This window comes from Anomalospiza imberbis, chromosome 18, assembly GCF_031753505.1.
Source record: "Anomalospiza imberbis isolate Cuckoo-Finch-1a 21T00152 chromosome 18, ASM3175350v1, whole genome shotgun sequence".
Lineage (NCBI taxonomy): Eukaryota > Metazoa > Chordata > Aves > Passeriformes > Viduidae > Anomalospiza > Anomalospiza imberbis.
The window spans coordinates 11,325,521-11,344,447 of NC_089698.1; the positions used below are offsets into that span (position 1 = coordinate 11,325,521).

The 18,927-nt window shown below is 39.1% G+C and overlaps 2 protein-coding genes across 7 annotated transcripts in view; one reads left to right on the forward strand and one right to left on the reverse strand.

Annotated features, from left to right (window-relative positions):
• Nucleotides 1-1,826, reverse strand: part of RSPH14 (radial spoke head 14 homolog) — a 72,751-nt gene extending 70,925 nt beyond the window's left edge. The window contains exons 1-3 of one of the 2 annotated variants that reach the window (XM_068209071.1): nucleotides 1,817-1,826; nucleotides 1,269-1,369; nucleotides 921-1,152 (exon numbers count right to left, since the gene is read on the reverse strand). In XM_068209071.1, coding sequence (XP_068065172.1) covers nucleotides 921-1,119 — 199 coding nt within the window. In that variant the 5' untranslated portion in view covers nucleotides 1,120-1,152; nucleotides 1,269-1,369; nucleotides 1,817-1,826. Of the gene's footprint in view, nucleotides 1-920; nucleotides 1,370-1,816 lie in introns of both variants that reach the window. The other variant, XM_068209070.1, reaches the window with a different exon arrangement.
• Nucleotides 1,827-2,642: 816 nt separating this feature from the next.
• On the forward strand, nucleotides 2,643-18,671 carry RAB36 (RAB36, member RAS oncogene family). Of its 5 annotated transcripts, none has more exons than XM_068209072.1 (12): nucleotides 2,643-3,404; nucleotides 4,699-5,002; nucleotides 5,744-5,840; nucleotides 7,358-7,446; nucleotides 9,943-10,008; nucleotides 10,664-10,765; nucleotides 12,399-12,463; nucleotides 13,054-13,105; nucleotides 14,425-14,506; nucleotides 15,502-15,592; nucleotides 16,136-16,255; nucleotides 16,487-18,671. In XM_068209072.1, exons 3-12 carry the CDS (start codon nucleotides 5,772-5,774, stop codon nucleotides 16,549-16,551), a joined length of 801 nt encoding a protein of 266 aa, XP_068065173.1. In that variant the 5' UTR covers nucleotides 2,643-3,404; nucleotides 4,699-5,002; nucleotides 5,744-5,771; the 3' UTR covers nucleotides 16,552-18,671. The 5 variants fall into 5 exon arrangements, with proteins under 5 accessions (XP_068065173.1, XP_068065174.1, XP_068065175.1 ...); XM_068209073.1 differs by having other exon boundaries at nucleotides 4,865-5,002; XM_068209074.1 differs by lacking the exon at nucleotides 4,699-5,002.
• The last annotated feature ends 256 nt before the right edge of the window (nucleotides 18,672-18,927 follow it).

The following is an 18,927-nucleotide window of genomic DNA, read 5'->3' on the forward strand; positions in this document are numbered from 1 at the left end:
CTGAACAGAAATAAATGTGGTGAACCATTAATGATTGTGTATGCACATATGGCACTCACCAAAGCCAAAAAACATAACAACCCCAAACTAACAACAATCTCACATTGCCTTGGCAATCAACTGTTCATCAAACACTAATTTAATAAATTTTGAACATGACTAGTCTCTTTTATGAGAGAAAAAAACACAAAGGAAGTAAATGGAGAAAAAAGCAGTAGCAAACAAGGATTTTTTTTCTGTGTTATATAATGAGCTATGTAGATATACCACAGACTGCTAAAAATGGAAAAAATAAGCTTATGGTTAGGGGTTTCCCCCCACCAAAATTAAAACTCAGGATTCTTCCAGGCTTTCAAAAAGTGGTGGCCAGATGCAGTCCTGATGAGTAAGATAAATTTGGTTATATTCCTTTCTTTTCTAATTTCTCATTAAGTTCCAGGCGAGTGGGTGATGACGGTGAAGGGGTTCTAACTTTGAACCAGTTAGGTGGGGTTTTTTTATTAACCTGTGTTAGGAATTAGCTAAAATTGGAATAAAGTCTGAGGACATGGTTTAGTGGTGATCATGGCAGGGCAGAGTTAACAGTTGAATTGGATTATCTCAGAGGTCCTTCCCAACCTCAACAATTCTATGACTCTATGGAAAGAAAGATTCTGCACTACTTTTGTATTTAGGGGTTGATAAAACTTACAGTGAGCCAGTGATGAATCCTAAAGTGATGATAATTCTTCTAATAACTGTCATGCATATGGTACTATAATATCCTTTACCTTTCTAAGGTAAAACAAACAGGAAATGTTTCCCGGGCATCGTGCATCATCAAAGATATTGTAAGAAAAAAGTAATGGAAGAAAGTGAAGTGGGGTTGCCCCCTCAGCCTTGCCCCACTGTGTCAGAGCTAGTGAGAACAGACCACTTACCTAATGCTATTGCCTGGTAGACTTTTTCTGGATCGTGGACCAGATCGCAGAGAGCCATCAGCGCCCGCTGCTGCGTCAGCAGCTCGGGAGACTGCAACTCCTCATTCAGTTTAGGAAGGGCCCTCCTCCCAAAGGCCAGAGCAGCTTTGGTGGGGTCTATATCAGGGGGGAAGTAGGTTGAGATTCGAGGTTGTGCCATCCCAAATCTTCCTGAGAAAGATTCTCCCTATCCCTAAAAATAGCTCCAAATGGCTGTACTTGCTGGCTGGGCAGATAATGTACCATAAAGACACCTACTGACTTCAAACAGTGCTCTGTGTCCCCAGGGAGCTCTTTTAGTAAACATACACTGTCAGGAAACTGTGAAAGAGGCTGGAATCGTGCATCATCAGCACGAATGTGTGTTCATCTGCTGAATTGTCTTAATCTGGTTTAATTCCCACTGAACACTGTAAAGAAAAGAGCGAGAGAGAAAGCTTAACATTTCAAGGAAGGATGTTAAAATTGATAGACAGTATGCTTTTTAAAGGATTCAAGTGAAGCAGCCCAATGCCCAAAATCGGAGAGGACTCAAAATAATAAAATTAAAGCAAAGGAAAACGAAATACCTAATTTATTTTCCCAAAAGGAAAAAAAAAAAAAAAAAGCGCATTTTAAAGGGATCTGGTTAAAACCTGCCCTCAGAATTCCGTAACGTTTGATAGAATACGTGAGGGCTGTCTCCTCCCCAACCCCCACCCTTCCCTCAGTACGGAAAGAAACCTACGACCTCCAATACTGAAAACTGCTAATAGCAAAAACAAAACCAAAAGTCAAAACAGCCTCTAAACACCTCCACTCCTCCCTTCGAGGCAAACGAAATAGACCAAACAGTCGAAGGCGCCGTGTGCCATTACCGAGCCCCCGGCTGCCGCCCCTCAGCGCCGGCCGGCCGCCAGCGCGCGTGCCCTGGTTGCCACAGCGCCCGCTCTTTGCGTACGCGCCTCTTCGTGAATAGCGACGAACGCCGCCGAGCCCCGGCTCCGGCTGCGTCACCAGCGTGAGCCCCACGTTTGACAGCGCCCGCGCCGAGGGGGTTACGTCAATGGCGTAGTTGGCAGCGGGGCGCGGGGCTGAGGCGCGGCCGCTGAGGGCACCCGTGAGGGGACCCGTGAGGGGACCCGTGAGGGCACCCGTGAGGGCACCCGTGAGGGGACCCGTGAGGGCACCCGTGAGGGGACCCGTGAGGGGACCCGTGAGGGCGCCCCTGAGGGGACCCGTGAGGGCACCCGTGAGGGCACCCGTGAGGGCACCCGTGAGGGCACCCGTGAGGGCGCCCCTGAGGGCACCCGTGAGGGCACCCGTGAGGGGACCCGTGAGGGGACCCGTGAGGGCACCCGTGAGGGGACCCATGAGGGGACCCGTGAGGGCGCGGAGATGCCGCCGTGAGGGCCCGGAGTGGCGGCCGTTCTGCCTCGCTGTGGAGGCTCTCTCCTCGCCCCTTGTTTTCAAAGTAGTTTTACTTGAACAAAATCCGGGAAAATTCAAAGCGGACAAAATGGTGGTCGAGTTAAGGGCAGAAATAGAGCAGGCGAGTGCCTGGGGGTACAGGGACTGAAGGGAGCGCAGTAGTTTTGGACTAGGTTTTCTTTCCTAATCTTCTCCAGAATGTCACTATGAACAGCTAGAATGTGTAGTAAGGGTTTCCATTATTCTTAGTCTCAGAAACTGTTCAGAGGAAGGTACACTGGAAGAATGGATCATTGCAATGTTGTGGCAGAATTTAAGGGTATTCTGGGTTGTCAGATGTTATCTGGCGTCAGGAAAAAACTCTGAAGAGCTTGTGCTATAAAAGGATAGTGCAGATAGTGAAGTCGTTGAGATGTTTTTCATTATGTCTGAGTAACAATTGTAATAATCAAAGTTCTTAAAAAGGATTTTACAAATCCAATGTAATTCTGATCAGCCAGATTAAAATGCATCACAGGAATAGGTTCTGGTTTGTTGATCTTCAATATCCATAAAAGAAAAAATTGCTAGTTTAAAAAGGAAAGTATTCAGTTTCTGCAACATTTTAGAGCTGATTATTTACTTTACAGGTGATTTACCTGAATTAGATTATACTTCCACTATGTACTTGTAAAAGTTCATCTGATTTCCATGGGAAGAACACGAACTTTTCACAGCATAGAAAGAGCAGGACCAAATCGGACACTTGTCCCTCACTGTTACCTCTGCTTTTGGTGTGAGTTGTTCTGTTTTGTCCTTCACTGTAGCTTGGAATACTGATTTTGTTAGTGGTCATGACGTTAACTTATTTTATGTATGCCTTCTGAATGCCTTCCTCACATCCTTTGTCTATCCACAGAAGCTGCTGGCACTACTGTTCTTGCAATGTTGAGATAAGGAGGGTTGTGATGCCATGGAGACACTGTGTTCCCAGCCCTCCCTGGTGACTGAATCCCCTTTCAGCTCTTTAAGAAGAGAAAATATGCATCATTCTCAGTATTTTTAGCAGCTTTTTTCTTAAATTCTTTTCCTGTAATGATGTGTCTTATTTCTTGATATGGTAAGTTGGGATATGCTTATGTGTATGTGATATTTAGATTAAATACATTAAGTATAAGTGAAGATGGCCTCTCATTTTTGGAATATATCTTTGTGGTTGCCTTGGTTCCTCCTGTACTTTGCATTCACTGAGATGGTTGACCTGTGGTTTTTGTAGCTTAGTTTGTAAAAGAGCTCTAGGAGAGGAGCAGTGAGTCAGTCTGTGTACCCACGACAGGTGTTTACCATGCTTAGGAGGTGTTGAACTACGACTAGAACATGCAGAAAGCAAGTTAGTGTTTGAAACTCTTACCAACTCATGGAGTTGTTTTCAGAACTATGCTAATTGTTCTGACATTAAACATTAATATTGCCGTAAAATCATTCAAGCTGGCCAGAAGGGCAGGAGCACAGCATAACAAGGGTCTAGATCTCTCGAGTTTTATATGGTCACAAGTAGCCGAAGTAAAACTCTCCATATGGTAGCAGATAAAAACTGTAATGTCCCTTTCTTTGGTGAATAACCCATCAGCTACAAATCTGGGTTCTTTGTGGGGAAGTGGCTGTCTTGGTAGGGTTGAGATCATAATGGGGCCTGAAAGGATTTAAAATTCCTCATGTAGGAGAATAAAACATTAATTCTAAGTAGTGGACCAGTTATTTTCTTAAGCATTATTCTTTATGTGTGCTTGTAAAACACAACTCTAGGGTTTTTTCTTCTGTACTTGCTCACTATTTAAAATTACTGGTCTGCTTTGATGTGCTCTTTAAGCTTTTAATCTGCTGCAGAAGTGGGAGAGGCTTGTCTCCTTGGTCAAAACCTATTCCAGCTTTATCAAAATATGACTGTTAGAATGGGACAGCTTTGTTTTCTCCTGAAAGTTGAAAATTTAAATCCTAATAAATTTTATAAGCAAAATCTTTTACCATCCTAAGTTGCACTCTGGCTTACTAAATGCTGTCTAAATTAATGAGTTAATTGACAAAACTTAGGTAATGCAAAATGGCTGTGTAATTTCTTATTCCTTGTCCTTGGTGTTTTGTACATTAGAAAGCAAGATTATTAATGAGTAGAAAGATATTTATATAATTCAGAATGTCTCATTAGTGGCATGCGCATTCTGACTTTAAAGCTGAGATGAAATCAAGTTGAAATGCTGAAAAAATCCCTTGGGAGTTTCTTTATAATTGCTGCTATGCTTAATATTAGCACTGTAACAGTTCCCCACTCCATTGGTTCCTTGTCTAATAGGTTAATCCTGCTCTTTGTATCCATATATACAACGATCTTTGAAGAAAATGGAACTGGATCCAGGATTAGGAACCATTGGAGTTACTGAGGAGCAGTTTCTGATCAAAGGAATCTGTATGACCACTAAAACGAGTTTGTTGTTTTAAAACTACTGCTCTGTGTATAGTTAAATTACTCCATCTCCGCCTTCCCGGTCTGTGGAAGAAGGGGAGGAAGGGAATTGTTGCAAACCTGTTGCTATGGCCACGTAGCAGGGGCTGGGCTGCTTGTGCGGCTGGAATCCTGCTGCATCAGCTGCTGCTCGGTGAGTCCTTCCTTACACTTTGCTACAAGATGAAAATGCTCTCATTAGAAATGTTCTTTTGAATGCCAGTAAGAAATTGGTACCCTAATAAGGGCCCCCTCCCCCAGCAGCCCACGAGGTTTCCTTACATAACCAAATTGATGTATCTCAGGTGAGACATCTGAATGCATTTGTGATTTTCTTGTGAACGTTATTCTTTTTCCATGTCAGACAGATTTCATTCTTTCTGAGCTGATCTTGGATGAAAGTTTGATGTTGTGCTCAGAAATGTGGCAGCTTCATCTTTCCTCCCTTCTTCTTCTGACCACATGAAATCTGGGATCGCCCAACATTAATTAATGCACTTAGTGCAGAGGCATTTGAAACAATGATGAGCAAGATTTTAAAATTAAAAACTGCAGAATCCTTTGAGAGCTAAACTGCAAGCACTTGGGTTGAATTAAGTGAGCAATTCTCTGCCCTCCCAGGGAATTAGAGTTGGTGCCTTGTAGTTTCAGAAGGCCACTCACTGTTGGCTACTACAGCTATGTACACTGAGGTGGTCCTGTTTACATGAGAAACAGCTTTCCCTCCATGCAAACTGAGTTGAAGAACCACCAGTTTTCAACTTTCTTTCAGTTGTACTGAAAAGATAAAAGGAAAAAATGATGACAAGTCTGAAAGAACTTGGTTAGTCTTTATCATGTTGTCCCTGTATTGAGGCAATTCCTGAATACTGTGTTTCTCTTTACGTATTTTCAGACTTGTAGAATTTAACTGAACTTGGAGAATGAAGTCCAGCCTAATGCATTTGGTTCCCCCAGTGAGTAGAGAAAGAATAATCTCCCAGTTTCCCAAGGTAAGCATTTTTTATCTCTTTGGTCACAGTATGTAGCCCCTGCCACACTGATCTTTCCATTGTGCTAATATGGTATTTTAATTTAATTTAATGTACACTTGTCTTCTGTTAAAATTGCAAATTATTTAAGATTCTCTCAAAGTTTAATGTGACCTCATAGTCCCATTCAATGCTGATCTCTTTAATAACAATCCTCATTCTTCTTTCTAACCTTTACAAACAGTGACTCTTGTGACAGAAGTGTTATCTTACAATATTTATTGTTTTTCAGCAAAAGAGTAATAATTACATGCTTAAGAGCTCCAAGACTGAGGGCAAAGAGGAGCCAGAGCTGACATTAAATTTGCCAAAAAATCTAATTAGGAGTCTTTGGTTAAAGATGATGCAATTTTAATTTTCTGTTTGTACAAGAACCTTAGTCATACAGTAGATCAAATGTAGTAGGCACTGTAGAAACACAGACAAAATACCTTTGATGTCCCCAAAAACTTTTGTATTTGAAGTATAATAGAACAGTTAATGACAGGGAAGGGCAAGGAATTACCACTTGTTTTTTTTTCACTTGTTCAAAAGATCCTTTTAAGGGACTTAACTTTTTTTTTTTTTCATTCCTGATCTCAGCCACATATTTTGCTTTTAATGTTATGAAAAATACCACAGGTATTTTAAGTAAATGCAAGGTAAAATATATTTTCCTCATTTTTAACTAATTCCCAGTTAAAGAGCTAGTAATAAAAACAGTGCTTCACACTTATAAAAGACTGAAAAAACGTCACAGTAATAATGACTTGCTGGTGGTATGCCCCCATCTGTGTTTTTCTTGTGTGTCTTAGATTGTTGGGATAATTTAAGGCACTTACTGTTGTACAGAATTGCGGCAGCAGCTCTCTGGCCACAGAGAGCAACAGACAACTTTCCCAGGCCTTTCTGGGAGAAGTCTGTGAGAAGATCAGAGAAAAGAATGAGAAACAATTCTTATTTTAACCTGCTGCACTTGTTGTGAATATGTGGAATGTGTTTTGGAGATTTGTTTACCAAAGGGTGGTTTCTTAATTAGCCAGTGGTGATGGTGTTGTGACTGAAGGACCAATTAGGTCCAGCTGTATCATAACTGTCTATAAAAACAATGGGTTTCTTTATAATGTTATATCTAAAATAAAGAGATTGATCGGCCTTCTGTGAGTCATGGAGGCAATGCTAATTATTACCCAGCCAGGGCCCTCTGCGACAGCACAGAATGACGAGCAAATGGATCTGGCCACAGGTGCTTAGGCAATGCTGGACACTGACACTCAGAAAGGTGCTCAAAGCATGGTGTTGTCCCAAGGAGTTTTACAACTACAGCTCTGGGGAAACCTTACTGCCTTCTAACCCAACCTACCCCTTTTCTTATGCCAGGATAACCCTGTTTCTTGGATAACCTGTGTTCTTGAACAATCCTTTTATCTGTTTTTCCTTGCCAGTTTGACTTCTTGCCAAGTAGCAAGTTTGTCCCAGCAGCTGTTCTCTCTTTTCAGTGGTACACACCTGAGGCCTGTCTGCAGTTTAAAGAGCACTTCCATGCACAGGTCAGGACTGCTTGTCAGCAGAGCACTGGAACAGCTGGGTAAGTTTGTAACAACGCAGATATGCAAGGAAGAAAGTATTTTAAGCTCCTTATAGCCTCCTTTCTTCATTGGCTTTCCCCCCCATATTCCTCACTCCAGTATATTTCAAGGCAGCTAAGCCCCTGCCCGGGACAGTTCTCTGGCCTGTTCCACAGTACATGAATTGAGTGCCTCTTCTTCTGCTGGGATAGGTAGCATTGAAAAAATGGTGTAGTAGTTTAGAAATGAAAAGGTTTTTAACACCCTTTAAATAAACACTTACTTCAAAAGATCTAACAGATCCAGCCTTGCTGTGTTCTCTGTAGGTGTTCCAAAGGAGCACTTACTAAAGGCTTTGGAGGGATATAAAGGCAGCAGTTCTAAGTTTCTTGAAAAATCTAGGAATCTGGTTTTAGCCTTTTTGAAGTATGCATGCTGAGAAGTTCTGTTAAAATGTTTCTTAAAATTGGAGCAAAATTCTGGTAAATATATAGCATTTAAAAATCATAATAAGCTGATTTCTGCTCTACTAATAATCTTGAAGTTGTTTTTTTCCTTGCATTATCTCTCCACCAGAACTGTTACTATTGCTGATTTAATCTCTGAAGCAAGGCAAGAAAGCTAAACTGTGTTGAAATCATCACTATTCAGTTAAAATAAATAGGTGTACATTTTAGTCATAAATACTTCTGGTTTCAATGTGAAGGATCCTCCATAAAGTGGAGCTCCTATGAATACTAACAATTAGCTCACTATTCCTCTAGCTCTAGAGTTGCTGACATGAGACTTGTCATTATATCCATCTTTAAATGCAGCTTTATATTAATTTCACTAGGGAGTCTTACTAAAAAAAAATTAACTGAAAATATGTCACCCTGAGAGACATCAGTGACTTTATCCCTTTTTTAGAAACACAGTCACTACCTTAGTTTCATGTAAATTTGTTATAAGTGTCTGGACAATTTTCCAAGTAAGACATGCTTTATTGAATTGAAGTATTTTTTCCTTCCATTTCCAAGATGTATTAGTTTGTGGTTTTTATTATTAGGGTTTTTTTTATTTCTATAGTAAACCAACTCTCTATGTAATTTATTCTGGTAACAGAGTATAACTAAAAATCTGTATGTTTTGTCTTTGTGAATAGAATTAAATGACTTTTCTGTCACTGCTTTCTAGATATGACTATTATCTGGTCATATAGGTCATTTTTTGGTGGAATGGGGATAGGAAGGGCAGCCAGAGTGTTTTGTACAGTACTTGTAAACCTTGACAGGAATAACCATTATCTTCCTTTTCCATTACCCCATCAAATAAAATATTTCTTTGTCCTTTGGAAAGCTAGTCTGATAAATTCAGCAGCTAATGGCTTTATTTAATACTCTCCCAACAGTCCACCATTGTGTTAAATGGTCTGATCTAGGGAGTTTTTTCCCCCCAGTATAAATTAATGAAACACACACCTCTAAACCATCACTTACTCTTTAGCTTTTCCCTTAAGGTCATTGATTTTATTCAGTGTTTTCTCAGTAACAGTAATCAGGAGCAAAGGGGCCTGTGGTCACCCAGTTAATGTTGACTGGCACATATAACTTTTTTTTTTTTCTTTTTTGGAAATATTAGTCATGCAGTTTACCAGTCAATTTTTCAGCTATTTAGAATAGATAACTTAGAATCAGCATCACATGGAAGTTGATGTAACCAGAAATAGTATTCAACAGAAGATTAACTCCTTTGTTAAAAAACCATTCCTTGATAGAAAAGAACATTAAACCTCTTAAGCCATTTTTATAGCATTTGCACAGGAGATGTCAATCCAAGTTTAGGTCAACAAATGAACTTAAATTCACTTATCCACCTGGATCTCCTAAAAGAGACAAAGTTTCAATTTTAAGAATGTGGGCTGAGTCACCTAAAGCCCATCTGCTGTATCCTGTGGGAGAACCTAGAGCAAAGAGGATTATTTGCATGAAGCCAGGTTCAGACTATTATTATTCCAGATAGTCAGAAAATGTATTGGCTCTAACTCTGTGAGTTGTTTTTCCCAGAGGCACATTCTGCAGTGGGATCTTTTATTATCAGCAATTTCTTGTTTCTGCACTTAGGACTTTGTTTGTACTCTTAAAGTCAATTTATCCCAGAAACTTGGGATAAATTGGAATGCAAAGGATGCAGATACACTATGGTCTTATGTGTAAACTTATGTAAAATTATGCCAAATGCGTACACTTGTAGTCAAAGCAATTTTAATGGAATAAAATTTGTTCCACTGAATTGAAATTAAGAAAAAAAAATAGAGTAAGAAATAGACTATTTCAGCTTCAGAAGGGTTTGGTTTTTGGTGGCTTTTTTTCTCACAATTAAAGACTCAGGTCGTGCAGCACAGTGGTGCATAGATAAACTGAAGTCACAGGTACATGTGCTCCTCACTTGCAATTTAAAGATCTAAATCAGAATTTTTAGCAGGAGACTGTGAAATTACTACTAAACTGTGCAATATTTTCAAATATTTATAACAGGCTGAAAGTATCCAAAGTGGTTGTGGTAGGAGACCTGCATGTTGGGAAAACCAGTCTTATCAACAGGTACGGTGTATCTCAGCTGATGGTTTGAGTCTCCTGTTTTTCAAATAAATGTTAAAATGTTTCCATTGCTGGCTTTAGAGCAGTGCTTCATGGCTCTGGTTTGAACCTGCACCAGTACTTTGTGGTTTTGTTGAAGACAAAATGAAGTCAAGAGTATGAGACATTCTTGATACATGAACACAGAAAGTTGTGCTCTAGCGCTTCAATCAGCGTATGTTTAATTCTCAGGTATTTTTATCCAGTTAAATATGATACAGTGTTTTCTTAAGGAATCCAGTCTAAAGGCTAAACAATTAGAAAACAATTTCAGTGTCTCAGTCTTGGTTTCATTTGGGTCATTATTTACAACCCAAAATATATCCCCTTGTAACTAAAACTGGAAGATACTGTACCTCCCTTGAGAGCCCAAAGATGTTTTATTCTGAGTCTTGTATTATCCTGAGAGCTTACTAGATGTATGTGCTTTCTAGTTTGTTAAATAGTATCTCCTCTTCTTTTAGTTAGTGTCTTCATGGTTTTATGTCTTCTTCTGCATTATATAGCAAATCCACAGTTAGTTTTTTCTTTTCTTCATAATTTACCCAAGACAGTGTTAGTTTTGCAGTTATTTATACTTGTCTCATGAGTATTTCATCCTCTTTTTTTTCAATTGCAGATTTTGTAAAGATAATTTTGACCGCGACTACAAGGCGACCATTGGAGTAGATTTTGAGATTGAACGTTTTGAGATAATTGGAATGCCATATAACCTCCAGATGTGAGTTGAAAGAGCATAGTTAAGCATTGCACAGAGTACAGTCTCAGCAGAGCTGGAATTGCTGCAGGCTGTAGTGGAATAAAGATTTTAAAAATATAATACAATTGCACAAAGAATAATATGATCTGAAGAAAAGATTCTGTCTCTGGACTTGCAGTTTTAGTAGAAATTTGTCTCTTGGATGCCTCATGCCTAAAAAAATATTCCAAGCTTGTAAATGAAAATTCATCTTGGATGTCTTGCACTATTTCAGTGGAGTTCTGTCATTTTTACTCAACATTCATGGAAGAGAATTGGAAGCTTTTGTCACAGCTGCCAGTGCTTGTGTAACCCCAGTCTGTGATTTGAGTTTAGTAGGCACAGTGAGCACTGAACTTGGCTTTACTGGGTGTTTTATTCCTGCAGTCATCAAAATTAATGATAAACTGTCCAGTGATTTAAACAGCTCTTAATTAGCAACTAATTAATTGTCCCTAAATCATAGAAAGGCTGGAGTGGTTTTATTAGAATGTGAACCTAATATCTTTGATTTTCAACTTTGCTTGTCACAGTGGGAATCCTGCCCTTCTTCCACCTGCTTTGGGTCTGTGGAGTGGTATCCCTTTGTGTTTCTGGTGGCCAGCAGCATTGTTCTGTAGAGGGCATTATGGAATCATCTGTAGAGTGGCCTAGAGCACAAATAAGATGCTTTGCATGAGATATTTTAGTGCATGAATTTTAAAAACCTTTTTACTTAGGAACACTTTTTTTCCTGGTGAGATCACTGATGTAAATAGATGGCTTATGGTATTTATTGAAAAATCCATTTCCCACTGATTTCACTGCAATTCTGTTTGGGAAATTTTGCCAGGTGCTATCCTTTTGGAACTTGAGTCCTCTAAAAATCCAGACTCCAGCATCAGCATTTTGCAAACTGAAGCAATAAGGTCAGGTTGCATTATCTGCAGTGTCTTCAGAAGCTGGGTAGAACATTTCCATATGATGAGCACTAGTGCCCCCTCTTGCTGAGAGATTTCCATACAAGATACATTTGCAAGTATCCGTGACTGGCAGTACAAGGCTACAACAAAACCCAAACCTCTGTAGTGCTGGCAGTAGCTGAAGGCACTGCATATCATGTTCATTAATGAGAAGGACTTTCTTGATTTTATTTAATGGTGTCATTAGTACCTGGTAGACTAAGCTGCAGGTCTCTAATTTGTAGTGTAGAGACAGATATCTTATCTAGCAGTTGCAAGATTCTAACATGGGCTAATACATGACTTAGCTAGTATTAGCACAGAAAATTTACAAAACTAGATTGCGCTAGAAATACATGCAAATTACATAGGTGAAAGAAAAAAAAATGTTTTAAGGAAAGGACATTACCATGCAGGATACCAATATTTGAATTGTCTCCAAAATGATTAGTATTTTTTAAGAAAAGGTAAAAATGGTGTTTGCATGTCTTCATTGACTAATAGGGCTGTACTGTATTTCTATCAGTAGTTAATGAATAACATGTTCCAGATGGTGACACTTCTCTGGTATCACATTCTTCTCCGCCTTGTACCAGTCTGCTTCATTAACATGTTTACTCAGGTTACCCTGGGTTTCATTAACCTGAAATGTCTTTTTTCCCCCTGTTGCACAGATGGGACACAGCAGGTCAGGAGAAGTTCAAGTGCATCGCATCTGCTTACTACCGAGGAGCAGAGGGTGAGACCAATATTAATTTGATCCTGCTTTTGTTGGGAGGCTGTATTTTGTGCAGCAACGTACATCCATATATACTCCTTGGGAAGGTCCCTATAGACACACTGTGGTGGAATGGATTGCTCTTTGTTGCAAGGAAGAAGGGATGAAGAAGTTAATGACTTGATGTGTTGTCACATCTGCAAGCTCTGAGTGTTCTGATGATGCAGTGATAGAAAGTGGCACTTGTGACTAGCGGGGAAAGAATTTGAGGTCGGGTGAGATTAATGCTGGAGTTGGAAGTGGATATTTCTGGCTTTCCCTTTGGTAAGAGACAATCCTGTGGTAATTTGTGGTCCCAAAATGAAAGGGTTGAAAGCACTATAGTCTGCAGACTATAGATATAACGTTGAAGACTAAGGACTTAGGTCTTATTGGGTGCTAGAAAAAGAAAAGGAATGAGCAAATGGATAGTCTTCCACTTGCTATGTGATAAATCTGTTCTTACACCTTATACATAAACATTCTCTCTGTTTAACAAGACAGGTTGGAGAGACTTCTGATACACTTTCTAATTTAATTACATTTTTTTCTGCTTTTGTCTTTTATTGCAGTTATAATAACAGTGTTTGATCTGGCTGATATCCAAACTTTGGATCACACCAAGTAAGTTTCTGCATTTTGGCTTATCTTTTAAAGGTTTTTACAGCAGGTTTAATTGCCTTCCATATGTAGGTGTTAAGAGCTTGCTGTATCATGAGTGTATTTTCTATTGAGCTACGAAATTAAAAATGACAGTTACTAGTTTGGATTACATAGGGAGGGATTTTCTGAAGAAAATGCAGAGCATAAATTTGAACTGCTTACACTTGACTTCCTTTAAAGTCAGTGCAGAAAGAAAGGCACTTCAGTAAAAGCTTGATCTTTCCAAAGCTAGACATGCAGGAAAAGATGAAGTGCACTCCAAAAGCATTTTTTTTTTTTACTTCATTTGCTATAAATAGAATAACAGGCTGGAATCTAATGTAAATGATAAAACTGATGAGATGCATCTCATGCATAATGTCTCATGAGCCTTTCATTTTTTAGGTGCACTATTTATCCCCGTTTTTTTTCTCTGGTTTCTGTGATTCTGATGGGAGATAGGCTGTCAAAAAGAGGAAAGAAAATAAAAACCTCAAGTTTAGATACAGTTAAACTTACTAGTTCAGATCCTTGTAATGATTTTGTTACAACAACACAATAATTATTATGAATAAACTCATTCTGCTTTTAGTGCAGGCTGCAAAACCCTGCATGGGTCTGTGATCCACACTGCTGTCACAGCTCAGAGAATATGTATTTCTAACGTGCTGTTGTGACTGTAATGCAGGTACAGACTTCTTTACAACCTGTACTCTGTCTTATTTGAATGTGTACTATGGTGCTTAGCTCATTTACATAGGACTTTGTAAAATAATATATATATTAGTGTCTCTGCTTGGCTGAAAGTAATTGAAGCCTGTGAACCTGATTTCCCACACACGCACACACTCCCTTCCCTCCTTGACTTGTGTTGGATGACTCAAGAGAAACTTGATTGCCAGAGTAACAAGAATATAAAAGCTTGTGAGACAAGAATCATACAGCCTTCATAGGGAGCTGTTTTATAATGCTGAATAGATTATTTCGCTCTTTATTCCCATTTGTATCTAACCTTCTATGTGGCTCATACCTTTTCAGTTGCTTCTTGCTTTCTTATTCCGTACCTTGCACCAAACTTTGCCCTCTCCCTTACATTGAGAAATGTCCTCTCTCGGTGCTAAAATGATTGTTGAGTTTGTACTCTGCCATGGGTATGATTTTATGAAGGAAAAAAGGCTTTTGATACTCTCACATAAGTTCTTCCACTCAGTTTTCTTGTGACCCTGTTATCTGTCATATTCTCCTGTACTCCTTGTTCCCTCTGACTGATTCTGCCTTTTTTTTTTTTTTTTCTATTTCAGACAGTGGCTAGAAGATGCATTGAGGGAGAATGAGCCAGATTCTAGCTTCATCTTTCTGGTTGGAACAAAAAAAGATTTGGTGGTGAGTAAATTGAGTGCAGATAAGGAAATCAGATTTTCCCTAGTTCCTCAAGCGATTTCCCTTGCTGGTTGTGCACAATGTCATTGAGATAAAGACCTTGAGTGAAAAACTTAAAAGGTAAATTGAACAGCTCACTTGAAAGCAATTAAAGAAGGGACTCTCTGAAAAAAATGGGTAGTTAGTGAAATATTTATTGCATGACATTTTTCAAGCATATATAAACATACATGGTGATCTTGAAGGTTTTGTTGTTCTGTAACTGTTCATAGGTTTTCGTCTTTCTCTCCATTTAAAATAAATGCAGTATGAAATTTAGAGCATTATATGTATTTTTGTTATGCCAGCAAGCCTGACATGCTGGATATGAATCCTAGAAATATGGAATTCTAAGCTAGATATTCACAACTGAGTATTAGAGCTCAGAGAGCTATTGGAAGAATTAGAGGGAAATTAGTTTTTAAGGAATAGTGTGTTCATTACTCAGGAACAGGGAAGGTTTCTTACTTAATTGAATATCACATAATTTTCAAAAGAACAGGGTGAATGCAGTATCTAATCTATACAATTCTCAGTCCTATGTTTGTCTTTCTGTAGAAAAAAGATTTTTAAAGCTTTGAAAACAGACTTGTTTCTTCTGTTACTAGTTGGTCCCACAACTCTTCTGCTGAGAATGAAGGGGTTACAAGGATTTAAAGACCATTAACTGGGCTGCTGACTTGATAGTTCCTTACCAGGGAATGTGTTAGATACAAGGGTCACTAGTTAACTCTTGTTTTGTTTCAGTGCTGTGGGAGCTGAGTGGAGACTTCCATTTAGAGCCAGTACTAAACAGTTGAATGTTTTTGCAGTCATGTCTGATTGCCCAAGTCTAGGCAAGGTCAGCAAGGCCCCTGAGAAACCTGGAAGCATCACAGTGTAGGTGCTGTGGCAGTGCCTGTGTGCTGTTACCAGCCCAGACACACTTCTGTTCAAGCTGTTCCATGTTGTTTGCCCAGTCAGATGCTGTGTGTGAAAGGACAGAGCTCGATGCCATCCGTTTTGCCAAGGAGATGCAGGCAGAATACTGGTCGGTTTCAGCCAAAACAGGTAAATTACTGCAAAGGATGTAAAAATAGCATAACCACGAGGACTGATGTTGGAGTGGGAGGAACTTATTATCCCACCATTGCCAGGTTTTCTTGTTGTTTTTCTTGTATTTTGTTGCTATGAGAAACTTCGGTCTTATTAATGGCTGATTTTATTTGAGCATTTGTATGTGTGCTTTCACTGTTGTGTATGCAGAAAGAAACAATCAAGCTGCTTTGCAGTATCTGAGCATGCATAATTCATAGATAGTTACATAAATACACATGTGCACTACTACTCAACGTTTGCAATGGAAAAAGATTACACCACAAAATGAATTCTCTCTGTTGCTGGCTAAAAATAAAGGTGCAGCACAGGGTACAGTATTCCAAAGTAAGAAAATTGGAAATTCTTTCTGCAGTGATCAGAATGGGAGATGGATTGTTGGAGAGGCCTGTTCTGTCCCAAAATTGAGCAGTCAGCTGTTCACAGATGTGCTTGTTATGCTTGATCATCTGTTGATGTGCCTTTATAAAAACACATCATTTCTGTCTTGTTTCCTAGGAGAAAATGTCAAAGAATTCTTTTCCCGAGTTGCTGCCTTGGCCTTTGAACAGTCCGTGATAAAGGAGCTGGAGAGCACTCCTGGGCACAGGGCCCAAATTGGGGCAGGAAATCTCATCAGTATGTGGAGTTTGCTTTTTGTGTGCATTTTTCTTGTTTATAGTCTGAAGGACTGGGGAGGTTTTTCAAGCAATAGAGCCAGTTTCAAACACCTGTAAGCATTTTTATATCATCGTCTGCCCAGGTTTTAGCCTATGGGAGTGACTGGGCCTGCATCCAGCTTTTGTTACCCTTAATATCAGATGGTATAATTTCTTGTACGTTGATTTTATAACTTTTTTATTTCCACAGAGCTAGAGAAGAACATTGTGGAAATTCCAGAAGACAATGCTCAAGTCAGCCTGAGTTGCTGCTAACTGTCAACTGTTTCTGCAAGTGCCACACTTTTCTGCAACAATGCTCTCAAACCAGAAATAGAGAGCTTTAATTTTAGAAATGAGGGAGGAAAAACTTACCCAAACTTTCTTGCTGAGAGTTCCCTTGCTGCTGCAGGCTCCCTGTGCAGGGGGTACAATTGTTATGTAAACCTTTCTCTGTGCAGCTGAAGCATAGCATCCTTGTCTTAATGCAAGAAGACATTGCCAGTGCCATGGGCTCACCTGTCTGCCAAAAAGGCTTGTAGTCAAAAATTATCTCATTTTAGTGTGTTGTTTTTTGATAATTCTCTAGCTAGTAAAGTGGCATTTTCTCATGGGAGCAGGAAACAAGTGGCAGTTCAGAATGAAGGGTGTTATCAATACGGTTTTGCCTTTTAAAACCATCATGTAAAATAACTCTGATTGCTTTTATGCATTCCAAGTATTTTAAAACTATTTGAAAATAAATCTCTTAAAGTATCAGGCTTGGAAGTACACAGATGCAGACTGCATAGTTTCCACTGTGGTTTCTCCATCCAGGAAAAATGTTTATTACTTTTCATTTTCCACTTGAGAATCAGAGCCCAGTATTAAATATTTCCAAGCCTAAAAGAAGTCCAGGTAGGAATTTGGTTGTTTTAACACAGCTGTCTAATATTTTGAAAAATGTTGCCATATAAGAATGCTATTCTTTTCCATTCTCATGAATAAGAAAGAATGGTCACACAGGTGCATAAAATGGAAAACATATTATTTCCCTCTAATTTTTCCAGTAGCTCTCTGAACTCTAATACTCCATTGCATCTAGCTTAGAACTGCATGTTTCTAGGATTCATATCCAACATGTCAGGCTTACTGGCATAAAAAAAATATATAATGCTCTAAATTTCATACTGCAATTATTTTAAGTGAAGAAAAGGAAAACCTATGAACAGTTCCAAGGTACTGTTTCTTAGGGTATTGATTCAATCATTGCAGAAAAAACAGTATCTTTAAAAATAATTATAACAGGAATCAGATTTGAACTGCTGAGAAATAAAGACATTTGTTATTAATGAAATGCATCAATCTGAAAAGATTCTGGATTCTCTGCCATTTTCCCCACTTCTATAAGAAATGGGAAAAAGTGGAGTAAAGATAGCTTGAGCATGCTTTTATTACATTTTCCTTTTGACGTAAGTTAGAGCAGCTTCCTAGTATATGATGAATAGAGATCTAGGAACTCTGGTGTTTTTATCAGACAATCTTCACTTTGGCAATTGTGCTGCCTGTTGGCAAGGACACAAATGTAGCATTTGGTGGAAAAAATGAATCTGTGAGGGTACAAAAGCAGCTCTTTATCCAAATGGGTAATATTTCAGCCTTATGATGTTCTATGCAGTTGTTAAATTCCAGAGTCTGTGTCACAAGGGAGGTGAATTTACACAGTGCTCGTAGCACAGGCCTTGGCTGGGTGGCCATGGCCTTTGTGTGTCCTGAGCCTGAGTGAGAGTGGAGATGGTTCACTCTGCTGCAGCAGATCAGGTTAGCTGGGCTTCAGTGCTGACATCAGAGACAGTGTTTGCTCCGCAAAATGACTCAGGAACAAAGCTAAGAAAAGATCCATTTTTGGGGCTTTTTCCCACCAAGAAATATATCTCCTAAGGGTTTCTTAGGAGAGCTCCATTTTTGTACAAAGTCACAGAGATGCAATCTCTTCAACAACACGATTGTGTTGCCTGGGAAATCAACCGGGACGGTTTTTTCCTAGGGATTCAGCACATTGCATGATGTCATTACTGTTTTGTATCATCTGGAGCTCCAAAAACTTCACATACAAATGTAATAGTCTATCAGTCATCAGCTATCATGGGACAATAGCCTGAGTCTGCTTATTAAATGATGGATGCTTTGAAACTGAGTGTTTTTTGTTGTAACTTTTTGTTTGTGTTTGGGTTTTTTTGCCTGCTTGGTTGGTTTTAAGGGTGTTTTTAGCACCACTGAAACCTCCCCTGCAATGAACTCCATATTAATAATTCGTCATCTAAAACAAATCTTGGATCATGTTGCAAATGATGAGTTGCTTAGGAAAGCACAAAGGAAACTAACTATAGAAAATAAATATGAATTTGTAAGTTCTACCTGGCCAATGTTTTATCTCTGAAAATCCATTCTATCAGCAAATTAATTGACTTTAAAGAATCCTTAATATTTTGAAAAACAGTGTTGAAAAAACTTTATTAACTCTCACTATAGGTAGGCTAAACCACAATTTCTATACCAGTTGAACTCCCCCAGGTGATCATGGCAACAGTCACAGTTTTACCTTCCTTGTGGAATTTGCAGGTGAGAAATTGAAGTAAACTTTGGAGTCAGTCTGAAGCAAAGGTAAAGAGC

What these genes read in the sequence shown, in the direction of transcription:
- RAB36 (XM_068209072.1), top strand. Translation starts at nt 5,772, where the DNA reads ATGAAGTCCAGCCTAATGCATTTGGTTCCCCCAGTGAGTAGAGAAAGA. An exon ending in CAGAGCACTGGAACAGCTGG is followed by an intron (nt 7,447 to 9,942) that starts GTAAGTTTGTAA and finishes TATTTATAACAG; the next exon opens with GCTGAAAGTATCCAAAGTGG. An exon ending in CAAACTTTGGATCACACCAA is followed by an intron (nt 13,106 to 14,424) that starts GTAAGTTTCTGC and finishes TTTCTATTTCAG; the next exon opens with ACAGTGGCTAGAAGATGCAT.